At 43.3% G+C, this 17,755-nt stretch overlaps 1 protein-coding gene across 2 annotated transcripts in view; it reads left to right on the top strand.

Annotated features, from left to right (window-relative positions):
- SPAG16 (sperm associated antigen 16) overlaps positions 1-17,755 on the top strand; it is a 466,237-nt gene that overhangs the window by 16,980 nt on the left and 431,502 nt on the right. For both annotated transcript variants that reach the window (XM_081172704.1, XM_081172703.1), the window contains exons 5-8: positions 5,966-6,103; positions 8,303-8,410; positions 12,550-12,667; positions 15,820-15,889. In XM_081172704.1, coding sequence (XP_081028830.1) covers positions 5,966-6,103; positions 8,303-8,410; positions 12,550-12,667; positions 15,820-15,889 — 434 coding nt within the window. The remainder of the gene's footprint in view (positions 1-5,965; positions 6,104-8,302; positions 8,411-12,549; positions 12,668-15,819; positions 15,890-17,755) is intronic.

Raw genomic sequence — 17,755 nt, 5'->3', positions numbered from 1 at the left:
CAGCCCGTGACACTTAAGTATTAATTTTTGTCTTTATTTTTTCATAATAGGACCTTTCCCCAATGTGAGTGCAAGTTTTAGGCCTGCACACACACTTCATTTACTGCTAAGTAAAACACAAACATTTTTAAAGTGCAAAGACCATAACATTATTTTTAAAATGTCAAGCCAATTTTCAGTGTATCTGCCCTATTTGTTCTGCATCCTGAACCAAGTGGTTAAAACCCAGAACTGTATACTCTGTTCTCAAATAAGTGTCTGGATGATCTAAATTCTAAAATCAATGTAATTATGTTAATTAAGCAGATATATGCTTCTTTGCTTATTTTTCATAAATCACTCAGTCTTGGCTTGCCATTGGGTGGAAGGGACAAAAGATAGAGCTTGACACCTAACCACTGAAAATGTTCCTCAGCCCTCCCCGCGCCTAGCTTTTAAAGTCATATTTCCCCACACTTTGAAACCTATTTTTGTGGCCTATGTCTTTGAGAATGACACATATATGCTAATCTGTGACTTACGATGCATGAGCTATTTGACAATGTCAATAATTGTTCACCTTGGTGTTGAGGCGGCTATAGTTCCACACAAGGTATTTTGACAGCGAACTGACTACCAGGTACTTAGGAACCACAGAGCCTGGTGGTGCAGCCAGCCCTATGCTCATGGGTGTATCCAGAATTTATTTTAGGGGGACAGGCTTTATGTTTGGGGGCAGAAGGGAGTTATCTGTGACACAATTGGTCAGTTAGTTAAGTATTTTTATTTATTTACTTGATTTAGAGGGGCAGCTGCCCCCCTGTATTCTCATGCCTATGCACTTTGGAAAGCCCCTAAGCATAGGGCTGGCCAAACACATTTTTCTCCCCCCTTCCCAGTGCAGAAAAAAGTTTTATTTTAATTCAAACCTTTTCGTCTACAGAGGGGGAAATACTCTGTTTTTCAAAAGTTCTATTGTTTTTCTGTATTTCTATGAGACTGTTATCTTTTAATAATGTTTAGAATGTTGAACAAGAAACTGGGAGACTTGGGTTCAGATCCTCATTCAGCCAGGAAACTAATTGGCTCATGTGGGATTAGTAGTCATTAGTAGTCATAGTCATTCAGCCCAACATACTTCAATGGGATTTTGCAAGGATAAAATGGTGAGGGGGGAAACTGTGTACATCACCTTGAGCACTTCAGAGGAAAGGTGGGATATAAATGTAAATTAATAGACTACTTTGATTACAGTCTGAGGGTACACACATAGACAAGTGATTTCTTGGTTAGTGTTTATGGTATTAAAGCATCATGTTTAATGGTTTGTGAACTGATGCCCTAAACATGTATTTTATGAATGTTTTAAAATTGCATTTACATTGTTAATTAACATCATTAATAACTGAAAGTAAATTGCATTTATCACATTTTTCTTTCTCTTGCTAATATACAGCAGATCCATGCTGTGATCAAACTCTAATGGGATTCAAAATGAGAAAATAATTAATGCTGAGAAAGTTGATTCATTTGCACCTATAAGAGCTCAGCTCATTTATTAAATGACCTCTTAGATATGAAAGCCTGTTTAAGAATTAATCTTTAATTAAATTAGGCAAGGTAATTAATGTGTTTATCTCATAGCTTGAGAATTCTGAGTTTTTCGAGTATCTAATTTTATATAAAAGTTTCATCTTTTAACTTTCAGTTTGTTTTAATAGAAGAATAAAACCAAAGTATGAACCAATTAGAATATTTTCTTTATAAAATGAGTGGTATATTGCATAAATTCAGTTTTTTGTCATTTGTACAAATCTATATTTTGCAGTTTAAGACTATACATGGAAATTTACCTATGTGTTGTAATGTTGAGCTTTACATTTCTGTGGATGGGGGTGGACCAAAGCAAAGCCTGCTCTACTCTGGTCTTCTCCCAAGCCCTGCCTACCCAGCCAGGCATGACTGGCCCAAATTCAAATACCTGGCTGACAGGAAAGTCCACCAGCCAACTGCCGGCCACCCTTCCCAGCGTTGCTTACCCAGGATTTGGGCCTACTCCAATGGGCCACAACTGCGCCCACCCCCGGGAGTGGGTGGGCAGCCATTTCTATGGATTGTTAAAATTCCTGTCACATCAGATCTGAAGAATGATGCCTTAGGGTTGATAAACTCTGCAAGAACAGTCCTGCTAAATCAGACCAAGCGCCTTCCTAGTCTAGCAACCTCTTTCTCACAGTGATGAATCATGTGCCCATCAGACACCACAAGCAGGAAATGAGGACAATAGCCCCCTTCTGCTGGTCTTACCTGACTCTTACTCAGTATAAGTACCATATTTTTCTGGATATAATTATCCCCCCCCCCGATTTTCCTGTATTTCCCCCATGTATAAGACAACCCCTATTTTTTTGAACCCAAACTTAAGACAACAAAACCCTAAAATAGATTGGCATTATTGAGCTTTTTTGGGGCAAGCGCCCTCTAGGTTTCCATCATGAGGTGCAGTGGCTGGGGCACCACACACTCCCCCTTGGTGGCAGAGGCTGCAGCTGCAAGGGAGCCAAGGGGCAGGAGGCTCCCAAGCAGGTCGCCAAGGCAGAGCCCAGGGAAGGCGGCGCCCACGCTGCCACCAGATTTGCAAGATGACGCTATGTGTTATGTGTAGAAATGTTGTATTTGTGAGAAGGGCTGGAATAGAAGGGTTAGGAGAGGAAGGAGTGCATTCGAGAGTCTATAGGTACAGGCTGAGGAATGTGCTAAATGAAGGAATCTTCCTTTTTTATTGTTACATTTATATTCCACTTTTCCTCCAAGATACATGGTGTTCCTCTTCCCTGTTTTATTCTCCACACTTCCTTATTTTTTTCCCCAGCTGCCACTTTGTGCTTTTCTCTCCCAACCCATAATAGTCCTGGTTCTTCTGTTCCTTTACCCAGTCTCCTGATCCTCAGTCCTTGCATTCAGTCTTCAGGAAAGGTTGGACTCACCAATAATCACAAGTGTTCTGCAGCTTCAGCTTGAAACCCAGTGCAAAGGGCAGCCTAAAACTACACCCCACCCCTTGCCGCCTGAGTCCCTTGCACATTACTGTACCTTTGGTGGAATCTTTGTAAGGGCCTTCTGGGAAAGTCAGAGGTTTTATGAGACTCAAGCCCTCTTCAGTTATTCTACTAATGTGTAAAACCAGCACAAGAATGGTGGCTAAGCATGCTAAGCTCTGTGCCCTGTTGTCATCCCCATCACCCACCATGAGTTGGAGAGAAGCTTCTAAACTTTGCCACAAACTTTTGAACCCGTCTAAATTGCACAAGGAGCCTCAAATGTTCATCCTCCAACTCATGATGGGTGATAGAGATGGAGACAGGACCTAGTTCAGCATGCTCTTCCTCACTTTCCCTGCTTGCATATTGATTTTTAAGTGAGTGGAAAGCCTGGAAAGGGCTTCTGTTTGCCATGCAATATTATTGCTTCTCCAGAAATTGTGCACCAAGTGAGAATACTCAAGCCACCAGGTTCTCTGCACATACTCTGCTGGAGATGTGTTGCTTTGAGTGTCAGCTTTTTCATAATCATCATAACTATTTCACATATTGCTTTCCAGATCCCATAGCGCTTCACATGTATTTCTAGTTGTTGTCTTGGTGACAACCTTGTATGGTAAAATCAGTATTACCCCCCATGTTGCAGATGGGGAGGACTGAGGCTGAGCATGGCTTACAGAAGACCACCTCATGAGATCTTGGTAGAAGTTAGTTTCAAACTGGAAACTTCCTGATTCATAGCTCTTAGTCACTTTGTACACCAGCTCAGCTTCCTTTCACTTAGATGAAATCCTATGGCCAGAGCTACACCACCTTCCCTAAAGAAACTTTGTTGTTGTTTAGTCGTTTAGTCGTGTCCGACTCTTCATGACCCCATGGACCAGAGCACGCCAGGCACTCCTGTCTTCCACTGCCTCCCGCAGTTTGGTCAGACTCATGCTGGTAGCTTCAAGAACACTGTCCAACCATCTCGTCCTCTGTCGTCCCCTTCTCCTTGTGCCTTCAATCTTTCCCAACATCAGGGTCTTCTCCAGGGAGTCTTCTCTTCTCATGAGGTGGCCAAAGTATTGGCACCTCAGCTTCATGATCTGTCCTTCCAGTGAGCACTCAGGGCTGATTTCCTTAAGAATGGATGCGTTTGATCTTCTTGCAGTCCATGGGACTCTCAAGAGTCTCCTCCAGCACCATAATTCAAAAGCATCAATTCTTCGGCGATCAGCCTTCTTTATGGTCCAGCTCTCACTTCCATACATCATTACTGGGAAAACCATGGCTTTAACTATACGGACTTAACAGGCCTTAAAATCCTGCTTCAACCAGGAAGTGAACACACTTATTTTCAAATGATTTCAACTTTTAGACTTGCTGCTGTGTTTGTTTTAACATATTGCTTTAATATTTTCTTCCCATTTAATGCAGCTTTAATGCCTTTCTTATACATTGATTTGGATACAATCAGTAGAGATGTGTCTGCCTTCATGATGAGGTTCTAAGAAGGTCAAAAGCAGTGCAAATTGTCCACTACCTACTTTAAGGCAAAATTAGAGTGGTGCTGGCTTCATTTAAAAGATGAATGAATTCTGGCTCTGTCCCTGTGTTCTTTCAATACAATGGCTGACTCTGTTATTACTTCCAGAATTGTAGCCTGCTTGTAACCGCTTACACAAGCCTAGAACAAAAGCAAATAAAATTTTGCACAAAATAGTTAGCATGCACCCCCCCCCAATAATATGCTTATAAGTTTTTCAGTGTATTTTAACTATGTATTTGTTCTGTTCTGACTTTTGAAGGGTGCTGGGGTGCTGCAGTTTCAGAATCTAATTAATTTTTATCTCCTGTCATTGAAGCTTTTGATACTTTGATCTGGAGGTCAGGCACAGCATGCATAAGAGCCAATTCAGGAAGGGAGACTATTGGGCAGTGGGATGATTGGAACACCATGGAATTTGTGATCTGTCTCTCTGGTCCAACACAAGGTACAAACTCAAACCCAGTACCCGAGTGAACTGATCTCCTGGTGAGGCAAAATAGCATCTTTGCTTCCCTTACCCTCCCACCTATTTTTGATTCTGAACTAGATAATATAGACAGAGAAGGCTGGGTCATATCCTGAGGATCTTCTAGTCCAAGCACCTCAATGCAGGAATATGCATCTGTCCCATATGGGGATTGAACCTGCAACCTTGGTGTTATCAGCACCACACTCTAACACTCTAACTAAGCTATCCAGACCCACAAAGATCAATTCCACCCAGCTCATTTCCTCAGGTCTTGGTGACACAGGCCAGGTCAGCCTGCTCATCCTAGCTTAAATCATGGATGATAGTTTTCATGGATGACCTGGAATAACCGGTAAACAGCAGCTCTACTTTGCTACAGGGCAGGTTAACAAGGCAGCCCCAAACCTGTTGGTTGGTAGAAGGGATAGTTCTTCATCTTGAGTAGAAGCCCTGTTCTGGACCGGCTGCAGTTTCTGTATCATTTTTCAAGGCAACTTCATGTACAACACATTGCAATAAAACTAAAAGGGAGGTTACTAGACTATGGCGAACTGTGACCAAGCTATTTCCATTTAGGTATGGTCAGCAGAAGCTGATAAAAAAGCAACAACTTTGAGCCACTGAGGCATTGAGACTCTAATGACAGTGTTGGTTCAATGAACACCCCCAAACTGTGACATGTTTTAATTTTAATGCATTTCTTGCTAAGTGTTCCCTTTCCCCTTGAATTTTCTAAAGCAATGACAACAATATTGTAATAGCTTTCTAGAAAGAGGAAGTATATTGCATTTTAACCTATGGGTCTCCTGCTGTGTTTAACATTCCCATCAAGTAGTAAACTCTATTTTGATCAGTCTACAACTGGGCGCCCCACTCATGGATCTTTCTAATCCTTGGGGCCAGGAAGAGAGGGAGAAAAAGAAACACTTTTCATTTTAATTTCAGGTATGAGCTAATGCAGAGAGGTATACTTGAACCTAAAGACATTGGATTTGTTCCAGATGCATACACCTGCAATCAACATTTGGAAAGGGAAAACAAATATCTCAAGAAGGAAATGGAGAGCTATAAAATAGCAGCCAAGTAGGTTTTTGTTATTGCTAATGGGTCTTCTGCTGTTCACCTGGGGAAAGATCCTGCCAAATTAACCACAATTTCTGTTAATTTCAAAAGGAAAGTTAAGCATGTGTTCAACAAGATTTGAATGTATTTATTTACAGAACTTACAGGTTTAATTGCAAAGAGCATTGAAGTAAAAGTGATTTAAGAGTGCTTATGTCTGACTAGACTGTGCCCAACATGAACATGTTACAATAAGCTGCCAAGTGAGCAGATTTATGGAATTCTAAGAACAGGAGAGAGCTGGGAAAGCCAGTGTACCAAGCCATTACACAAAACTGCAGACCCATCACAATTCATGGGTCTAAACTTGAAGGGATCAAGTGGGTTCATGGGGAGAAAGGCTAGTATTCAGGTTGGGGCAACCCAGTCAGATGGGCAGGGTGTGTGTGTGTGTGTGAGGGTGTGTGTGTGTGTATTTGTGGCTGGTAATCAGAAACACAATCAATCCATAAAGCAAAGCTTTTGTTCAGCCTTCTGAAGGCATCCAGGCTTTCCAGTTCAAATGGTTCTCTGCTAATTGTATAATTAAGTAAAATAAAATAAATGGACGGAAGATGGCTTAGTACCATGCCTTTTAAAAATTTTATTTGCTACACTTCCTTGCTCTATACAAAGACATATAGTATATCAACTTAAAAAAAATCCAGAACAGAAACCATGTAAAGATAAGCAGTAGTTTAATTGCACTGGGATTGTTATATATGAATAGGTCTAAATAATAACATTGTGGTGCTGAAGTTAATATAGGTGTAAACCACTGCGTTTAGAAAAGATGGCAATGCAGACTGACCAGAGATACATGCCATGTTACTTAAGCAGTTTATGTTTATATGTAACTAAATCCTGTCAATTTTCTGAGCCTAGAAGGTATTGTGGGATACAAATAAAAAGCATAACTATTTACAAAAGAAATTATTGCATGCTGTAGCCATTTTAATGAATGCATGTATGTTTGCTACATTTTACATTTCACAATTTTTGAAAGGCCATATTGGATCTATGAGCTGGCTATACAGGAACAGGAACCTTTATAGCATTATTGATTTACTTTTGAGAATGCATGCCATACAGAAAAAAAATCACAAAACACTAAGTAATTTACATGTTTTATGTGAGAGAGGGAGATCTACCGTGTTGGTGAGAGGCAGCAGTAAGCATTTGTCCTTAAAATGTTTGGTGCATCTGTCTTGTATGTTCCTTCCTGACAGAAAATGAAATGCATAGACATTTAAAGGGGGAAAGTCCTAGGCAGTAGTAGTTTTGTGAGCTTGATATTCAAGGTGCTAATATTTCTTTGGAAACACGCTTCCTTGTAGACATTACTATGAGATATGTTGGCCAGTTGTCCCTGTTTGTGGTACCCAGGACCAGAAACACACTCAGCAAGGTTAACAAGTATACTGTCAATCAAAATATGATCTAGCAGCTTCAAGTCTAGAGTACTTGAAGTACGTAGCTTCAGTATGAGGGACAGTAACAGGAAATGGCTGCACTACAGTATATCAGATAAAAGTGTTCAATGTCAGCATGTATTCCAGAAACTGAATCCAGTGCAAAGGGAAATAGGAAAGAGAAGGGGCACAAATGAGGAAGCTGATTTCACCATGATTTCTTTATATATAATTTTTTTATTAGTTTTTTTAACATATCATTTTCAACAGTAATTAAACATACTTTTACATATTATTCAAATTTTTGACTTCCATCAATCCTGCCTGAAAATTTTCCAGTCTAATCTCTCAGTATGCATTTCTTATCTTCCCTATTACATTTCAAACTCATAACGAATATCTCTATCTTTTTCTACTTTGTAACACTTTGTATATTCCTCCTTACAAAACTTCTTGTAGTCCTACTAGCGTAATTTGTTGATTACAGTTGCTCTTCAAATAATTCATATACTTCTTCCAATCTTCTGTAAATCTCTGGTCCCGCAGGTTTTGAATCCTTCCTGTCATTTTGTCCAATTCAGACATTAATTTTGTCTGAGATTTCACCATGATTTCAGTGTGTGCTTAAGCAAGTTTACTCAGCAGTATTCCCTGCTGATTTGAATGCGTGCTGTTAAAGGTTAGGAGTGTTGTGTATGTCCCCCTGCTTTTTTTGTCTTATATTCCTTTATCCAGAAAGCATTCATTTTCTCCTTTTTCTTTCATGCAGCAAAGCTAAAGAAGCACTGCTAAAACTGCAGAAAGAGCGTGACTTCCATCGAATGCATCATAAACGAGTGGTGCAGGAAAAAAACAGGCTCATTAATGACATCAAAAGGTAAACGATTACAAACAGGGTTCTAAACCCACTTGGTCTTCAAGAGAAGAGCCAGCATTACCTAAGAATGATATTTACAACATCCCCCTATTTACATGTGTTCAATTCATGCACAACCACTTACATGCACAGCCCTGGAAACCCGGAAGTGGCGGAAGAAACCTGAAGAGCCTCAGCAAAGCCCTGCTGTGCCTCCAGCTCATGCATAAATGGGGATTCACCTGTACAGTGGTACCTCGGGTTAAGAACTTAATTCGTTCCGGAGGTCCGTTCTTAACCTGAAACTGTTCTTAACCTGAAGACCACTTTAGCTACTGGGGCCTCCTGCTGCTGCTGTGCCGCCGGAGCACAATTTCTGTTCTCATCCTGAAGCAAAGTTCTTAACTCGAGGTACTATTTCTGGGTTAGCGGAGTCTGTAACATGAAGCGTATGTAACTTGAAGCGTATGTAACCCGAGGTACCACTGTATAACAAAGAACTAAGAGGCTGAATTGATACAGGTAGCCTCAGTGGCAAGAAGTATCTTTTACCAACTGCATTTGCCATTCTTGGACTGGGAGAGCCTGGCCACAGTACCTCATGCATTAGTTACTTCAAGATTTGATTACTGCAGTGTGCTCTATGTGGGGCTTCCCTCGTGTTTGATCCGGAAGCTGCAGTTAGTGCAGAATGCTGCAGCATAATTGTGGACAGGAGTGAGACCTGTGCTCAGATGTCTGCACTGGTTGTCGATCTGCTACCAGGCTCAGTTCAAGGTGTTATTATTAGTATATAAAGCCCTTAACAACTTGGGACTAGTTTACCTGTGAGATTGCCTTACCCCATATGTGCCTACTCAACCACTTTGATCAGCAGAATTGACACTTTTAAAAGTGCCACATGATACCAGTTCCACACCTGTAAAAAGTTGATTGTTTAGTGTGACAGCACCCACACTTTGGAATTCCCTGCCTATTGATATCAGGCAGGTGCCTTCACTGTACTCTTTTCAGCACCTGCTGAAGACATTCATATTTAGACCGAAAAAAATCTCTTAGGAACTGGGTGGAACAACAGGGGCTATGTTCATCTGAACAAACAGCCTAAGGGGCAGGCCTCCCATTAAAAAAAATGTCATCGTTGATAAGCTCTAGAAGGTTTCAAACACTTTGCAGGCAAATTTGTTGATTGCACAGATTACATGCAGAGGATTAGTTAGATCTAAGCAACCTGCCTATATTAGAAATTGCCTCTCTATGTAGAAGTCAGAAAAAGAATATTGTGACTTTCTGAACTTGTTAAATGATGTGTGCTAAGCAGTTTCTTGTGAATTACATAGCAAATAGACTCACCATCCATAATGAAAACTTGACTTTCTACTTAATTTGGTGGAACATTCTAAATTTAGGTTCTGTTGTAATTAATACTAGAGAAATACATTTTAGTTGATCTTTCTTAATTGTAATTTGCTTGGTTGTCAGTTCATATGTTCATTTTGTTTGCACCAGGGATAGACATAACATTCATCTGGTAGAAAGAAACAAATTTTAATATGGACCAGCATATTTACCGTATTTTGCGCCCCATAAGACGCTCCGGCCCATAAGACGCACCTAGTTTTTTTGGGGGGGAAATAAAGAAAAAAAATTTTATTTCTCCCCCAGGTGCGGGGCTGGAAGAACCAGGTCGGGGAACAGTGGGAAGGCACGCTCTGCCTCCCCGCTGTCCCCCGAGCTTGTGGGGCTGGCGATGGGGAGAAGTGCACCAGTCCCGGGAGGGCAGGCAGCTCTGTGCCGCCATCCCGAGCGGGGCGGGACTTAGCGCCCCGCTCGGGATGGCGGCGTAGACCTGCCTGCAGTCCCGCGACGGCAGGCAGCTCTGTGCCACCATCCCGAGCGGGGCGGGACTTAGCGCCCCGCTCGGGATGGCGGCGCAGAGCTGCGCTGCTCCCAGGAGCGCAGGCAGCTCTGCTGGGCCACCGGGAGCGGAGCGGAGCTTCTCCCCCGGCTCCCGGTGGCCGGGCAGAGCTGCGCTGGTCCCAGGAGCGCAGGCAGCTCTGCACGGCCCCCGGGAGCGGGGCGGAGCTTCTCCCCCGGCTCCCGGTGGCCGGGCAGAGCTGCGCTGGTCCCAGGAGCGCAGGCAGCTCTGCAGGGCCACCGGGAGTGGGGCGGAGCTTCTCCCCCGGCTCCCGGTGGCCGGGCAGAGCTGCGCTGGTCCCAGGACCGCAGGCAGCTCTGCAGGGCCACCGGGAGCGGGGCGGAGCTTCTCCCCCGGCTCCCGGTGGCCGGGCAGAGCTGCGCTGGTCCCAGGAGCGCAGGCAGCTCTGCACGGCCCCCGGGAGCGGGGCGGAGCTTCTCCCCCGGCTCCCGGTGGCCGGGCAGAGCTGCGCTGGTGCCAGGACCACAGGCAGCTCTGCAGGGCCACCGGGAGCGCGGCGGAGCTTCTCCCCCGGCTCCCGGTGGCCGGGCAGAGCTGCGCTGGTCCCAGGAGCACAGGCAGCTCTGCAGGGCCACCGGGAGTGGGGCGGAGCTTCTCCCCCGGCTCCCGGTGGCCGGGCAGAGCTGCGCTGGTCCCAGGAGCGCAGGCAGCTCTGCAGGGCCACCGGGAGTGGGGCGGAGCTTCTCCCCCGGCTCCCGGTGGCCAGGCAGAGCTGCGCTGGTGCCAGGACCACAGGCAGCTCTGCACGGCCCCCGGGAGCGGGGCGGAGCTTCTCCCCCGGCTCCCGGTGGCCGGGCAGAGCTGCGCTGGTCCCAGGAGCGCAGGCAGCTCTGCACGGCCCCCGGGAGCGGGGCGGAGCTTCTCCCCCGGCTCCCGGTGGCCGGGCAGAGCTGCGCTGGTTCCAGGAGCGCAGGCAGCTCTGCACGGCCCCCGGGAGCGGGGCGGAGCTTCTCCCCCGGCTCCCGGTGGCAGGGCAGAGCTGCGCTGGTCCCAGGAGCGCAGGCAGCTCTGCAGGGCCACCGGGAGCGGGGCGGAGCTTCTCCCCCGGCTCCCGGTGGCCGGGCAGAGCTGCGCTGGTCCCAGGAGCGCAGGCAGCTCTGCACGGCCCCGGGAGCGGGGCGGAGCTTCTCCCCCGGCTCCCGGTGGCCGGGCAGAACTGCGCTGGTCCCAGGAGCGCAGGCAGCTCTGTGCAACCCTCGGAGCCGGTCTCCCGAGGGTTGCGCAGAGCTTCCTGAAGCCTGGAGAGCGAGAGGGGTCGGTACGCACCGACCCCCCTCGCTCTCCAGGCTTCAGCCAAAGCCTGCATTCGCCCCATAAGACGCAGGCACATTTCCCCTTCATTTTTGGAGGGGGAAAAGTGCGTCTTATGGGACGAAAAATACGGTAATTCATTTAATGTACTTTGATAATTTGGAAAATGAAAACTCCCACCTCCATCAACATTGTTTGATGTATTACAGTATTTTAATATTTTTTGGGAAGCCACCCAGAGTGGCTGGGGAGGCCCAGCCAGATGGGCGGGGTATAAATAATAATAATAACAATAATAATAATAAATAATAATAATAATAATAATAATAATAATAATAATAATAATAAACATTTGGAATAGTTTGTTTTTCATAAGATTTTATTAAAGCTTTTCCAGTAAGATAAAAGAAACTAATGTAAATAAAAACAAAAACAGAAAGGAAAGAGAAAAGAAAATGCAGAGTCCTCTCTCAAAGGCAGCTCTTAACCCTTGTCACCCACAGAAAGTGTTGGACCTTCCCAGCTCTCACCTGGGAGATTTCCTTCTTCCTCCCAATCTCTCACCCTGGGAGATCTTCACTTCTTTGCCTCTCACTCAGGGTCCTTCCACCAACCGTCCTTGAATCCCAATAATGGCCAGAGCAGAGGATACCAAAGAAGAAAAAACAAAATAATAGAGAAGGAGAAAAGAAATAAAATAAAATAAAAATGACTTCTGATTTTCTGTCTGTCAGTTACATAAAATAAATTATTCAAAACATTCACTCTAGGATGACATCCAACTATTCTACTTTGTGTTAATCAATATTTTTCCAATCTTCAGACCTGAACATTTGGGTTAGTTTGAAAGAACTTGGATTGTATAATTCTTACAGTTAACCAAGAAACGTCTTTCTTCTGAGAATTAAATGCTACAGAATATTTCTTGCCTTGTGACCATTGTATAATTTTTTTCTTTATTTATTTGTAGACTGAAGACACATTATGCATCATATGAGCCACTGTTAAAGCAGTTGAATGAGAAATATGAGATTTTACTGCGAGAGAAGATGCTCACAAGCTTAGAAAGAGACAGAGTGGTTGGGCAGGTAAAAACCTGTAGTGTGTTTAACCTAGAGATTCAGAAAGCACTGATCTCTTTACTGTCTAATGTAGACTAATGTAGAGTCATGGTTAGAGTGTGGGACTAGGATGTGGGAGACAAGGAGTCAGATCTCCACTCAACCATGAAACTCACTGGGTGACCTTGGGCCAGTCACGTTCTCTCAGCTTAACCCCCTGACAGGGTTGTGTTGAGGATGAAATAAGGAAGGGAAATAAAGAAAGATCATAATCATAATCATACATACTGGTTTAAGTTTCCATTTCTATACTCAAAACACAAGGTTAAAAAGGTAAAGGACCCCTGGACGGTTAAGTCCAGTCAAAGGCAACTATGGGGTGCCACGCCCATCTCGCTTCAGGCTGAGGGAGCCGGCGTTTATCTACAGACAGCTTTCTGGGTTATGTGGCCAGCATGACTAAACCACTTCTGGCACAATGGAACACCATGATGGAAGCCAGAGTGCACAGAAATGCTGTTTACCTTCCTATCACAGCAGTACCTATTTATCTACTTGCATTGGTATACTTTCGAACTGCTAGCTTGGCAGAAGCTGGGTCAGAACAATGGGAGCTCACCCCATTGCACAGATTCAAGCCACCAACCTTCCAATCGGCAAGCCCAAGAGGCTCAGTGGTTTAGACCACAGCACCACCTGTGTCCCTACCACGTATAAAACCCAAGAATATGTAATGCACAAAGAATGTGGGGCATTAGCGATTTTGAGTTTTTCTTGGATGTCAAGTGCACAGAGCTCTTCTTAGTTTAAAATCAGTGGGTCATATCACTGAATATAAAATGGAGAGATTACCTGAGGTGTGGGAGGGATAATTCTGTATTCTGAAGAAAGCTGTGGCTTGCTGCTTTCAAGTGCCATCTGCTGGATCTGGTGATTGGCAAGCAAGCACCATCAAACTTCTCTTCAGAGGTGTAATTGGTAGCTTGTCATTTCTTTGCCAGGTTAATAAACCAATCTCTACACACACACACACACACACACACACACACACACACACACACACACTATGCCAGACCCCAGCAGCATACAAATTCACAAGGATTTTTTCTCTTATATAGCTATACCTATGAATAAAATGAATTAAAATATGTCCTGCTGGCTGCTGCTGTTGAATCAACAGTTGCTGGCCAGAATTGCATGTCTCTGAGTTCTTTCTGCCTTCTAGCAGAATTGGATCCATGCGCTGGACTGTGTTAGGCTGTATGCCAATGAAAGAGCTCTAAGAGTGCTGCTGTGCTTGGCCTGTTTCCTTTCCAAAGCCTCTCAGCAAGCTGATATCTGGCTTTTCAGTTAAGACCCTGAAACATGTTTAAATGGGGTTATTTTTTTATTTTCAGTTTTGGAAAATGCAAGGTTATGTGTAGGGCAAGTGGTGTCTCTGTCACGTCATCCTACTTATACAGTGGGTAAAAGGATAATATAACCCACTGCATAATGGTTTCACTCTTTCACACTGGTGAATCCTGATATTATTGTCAGCCATGCAGAATCTCCCAAGTGTCACTGCTATGCTGCCTCCATTCATTTCAGTGAGGTTTATGCCTCAAACAAGCCTTGAGAAAATGAATAATGTGTTCTGCTGCTAAATTCATAACACTGTTCTGCATCTAATGTCAAGGTTCTCCCAATTTTGACTCAATTAAATAGATGGATAAGATTATTTCAAGAAAAGGAGCAGAATTCATCATTCCCTTTATTAGCCTCACTAAAACGATTGAGGCACTTGTTAGATTTTGCAAGAGTTAAAGCCTCAGGTGTCTTCAGTATAAATATGCAAAACAACTGTCGGTATATATTTCATAGAAGTGTACGTGACCTCACTTCTAGGCCACACTGTGAAGAATGTATGTTTGATGCATATTATCCCAGTGTGGGTCAGATCTGATACATTCATTTCCCTCCTTGTCAGGCACATCTCCTGTTCAGTTGTGACAGAGCATGGCAAAAGCAAAGGGCCAAGAAGGCAAAGGCAACCTATATGCAATAAGGGCAGATCTCCTCGATGCTCAGACTGTTGAGCAAGACAGCCCTGGAAGCATTCACAGGATCATGCTGCCTTATTGATACAAATAAAGCGTATTTGATTCCCCACCCCCCCAAGAATCCTAAGAACTGTAATTAGCCCCACACAGAGCTACAATTTCCAGCATCCAAAACAGACTACAGTTCCTAGGATTCTTGGTCGGAGTATGCGCTTTAAATGTTTGGGTTGTTTTTGGGTAGCCTGGCCACAATTTTGCATCAACCAAAATGCTCCAGACTTCATAGAATCATAAAATCATGGAGTTGGAAGAGACCCCCAAGGGTTGTCTGGTCCAACCCTTTGAAATGCAGGAATCTCAACTAAAGAATCCAAGACAGATGGTCACCCAGCCTCTGCTCAAAAAAAGGAAGGAGAGACCACAAGCTCCCAAGGGAGTGCGTTCCACTATCGATCAGCTCTTACTGTCAGAAAGTTCCTCCTGATGTCTAGTTGGAATCTCCTTTCTTGTAACTTGAAGTCATTTATTCCAAGTCCTACCCTCCAGAGCAGGAGAAAACAAGTTTGCTGCATCTTCCATGTGACAACCCTGAAGATATTTGAACTTAATTATGTTCCAGGGCACCATGAAGGGTAGATGGTGGAGAGTATTTTGAAAAACACTGCAAAGTGACGTTTTTGAGAGAAAAAGAGAAGTCTTAATATTTTTGAAGAATAAATGGCTTTTGATAAATTTTGGCTCAGCTGTAGTTGATACAGCTGGCTTCCTTGCATTTCCCATCTTTGGCCAGAGTGTGGTGGTAATTTGCAGGCTAAATTCCTGCTGGATAATTTAGGCCACCTGTAAGCTTGAGTGCTGATTCCCCTTTGCCTGAGAGTTACTGACGAACTATGTGAAGTGATCTTGAGAAGGTGGAAAGATTGTTTACTTCACTTTAATTACCCTGACTGAGTACATGGAAAGCATTGTTTAAAAGTATGTTGAAGAATAACTAATATATTGATTTCTATAGGCACTCAGATTCTTACCACATTGAGATATTTTAGACTGATTATTTTGCATGCATTCACACATATATCTGATTTTCTTAATGGGAGAAATGAAAGTTCTCAATGTCTTTTCCCCTTCATTGTTCAGATTACAGGTTTACAAGCCACTTTACAAAGCTTAGAGTCTGGAAGCTACATTCAAATTCCTGTCACTAAAGGTAAACGTTTCCCTATATATTGAAATCCCAAACCTGAACAGAAAAAAATGCTTTTCAAAGATTGTGCAAATGGTTAGGCATTCAAAATTCTCCTGCATGTTAAACCCTAAAATGATTTAATGAATGTTACGCTTTGAGACACAGTGATTCACGTGGACCAGGCAAATGGGTGTGAGCTCTGAAGGGCTATGGTGGGAAAACATTGTTAAATCTGCAAAATGAATGAAATGCTTTCCGAGCTACTGTGGGAGTTGAGATGTCACTGAGTGGATTTTGAATGCTGCGTCAGTTCTCTTTCCTGATTGCCTGGGAGCAGAGGTTGCCCTGGGGATGAGATAGTCCATCATATCATTAAATAAATACTGCAGACACTGTCTAGTCCACCATAGAAACAGTCCTCCATGCTTAGAGAGATTCCTGCAGGAATCAACAGAGTTTTGTATCCGCTTTCCTTCCTGCAGGTTGTGCGCATGGTCAGTACACTGCCTGTTACAGGCCAGACATTGATATGGGAAACATTTACAGGCATCTCATTCAATTAATGGCTTGGTGTGTTGAGTGGATGTGCTGAGGAATGGGAAGGGGGAGTGTTGGCTCCATGAGGATTCCTTTGTATACAGCCTGAATTGACTCTGAGCTTTTCTGTTTTAAAAAACATTTTGTTACCAAGTTTTGAAGTACAAGATGCTAATGTTAAGCAAAATATGTACAAACTGAAATATGGAGGCTTTTTGAGGGATTTGCATTTTTATATTAGGAAGCAGCATTTATATGTTATTTGTATTAGCAAATTCGCTAAAAGGTTAAGGGTGTTCATGTTTGGATGGAGACTTGAAAATCAAAACAGGAAACTCAAATGCTGTTTGCAATATCACTTTACTACTATTGTTTAACTGGAAAATAGGTTGGCAATAAGTCATAGCATATGTCAAGTTTTATAGATCTTGATCATGGACATTTCTTTTCCTTTGAGTAGCTTTATGAAATATATTTGCAGGTTTGGCAATGGAACATTGATATTTTTATTTTATGAGCCCTTCAGCCTATCTGCTGCATTACTATCATTTTACTCACCTTCCAGAAGTCTAATAGAAATGACTTACTATAAAAATAAATAGCAACTGCAGTGAAATGTGATTAGGCTGCAGCCTTAAGCATATTCACAAGGAAGTCTCATTGAACTTAGTGTGACTTCGTTCCAGGGTAAACTGTTTAGCATCCACCCATAATATTTTATGATAGTTGCATGGCTAAACCCTTTTGCGTATAATTTTTTGTAGTGGTTGTGTGTGTGTGTAACAAAACATTGATTTAGATTCTGGTTGATTCAATCAGTAGGTACGCAGTTTATTTTAGAGGCAGAGGTCTCATTGGGGTGTACCATTTCAGATTGTAGGTTGGAGTTTACATGCTTGAACTCCATACACACCACATCCCCTCGCCACAGAAAATCTGTCGCTCCAATAAGGAGAAGTATGGTAGCCAAGTGTTCTCCTTGACGTGTTAGAATGCTGTTTAGTGTGCCCCTCCCCATAAACGCTGCTGGATTTCATATTTTGATAGCAGGTCCATCGTAGGTAGAAGGTGTGGTCCCAGCAATACCTCAGTGAAGATGTTCACTCAGAGTGCAGCAGCTGTAAAAGAGGTGTGTTAAGGATCATTAGGAAAGGGACTGAAAGCAAAACTACCAATACTATTATGCTGTTATAAAAATCTAATTGCAGTTGTATTTGGAATATTGTATACAGTTCTGGTTGCTGCTCCTTAAAAAGCACGTTGAAGTTAAGCTGGAAAAGATCAGAAAATAGCAACCAAAAGGTTCAAGGGGCTGAAAAACTCCTATGAGGAAAGGTTGCATCATGGAGG

The sequence above is a fragment of the Podarcis bocagei genome (genome assembly GCF_964188305.1).
Source record: "Podarcis bocagei genome assembly, chromosome: 1".
In the NCBI taxonomy this organism is placed as follows: domain Eukaryota; kingdom Metazoa; phylum Chordata; class Lepidosauria; order Squamata; family Lacertidae; genus Podarcis; species Podarcis bocagei.
Note: the sequence above shows the minus strand (reverse complement) of the source record. Positions and strands in the feature narration are given on the sequence as shown.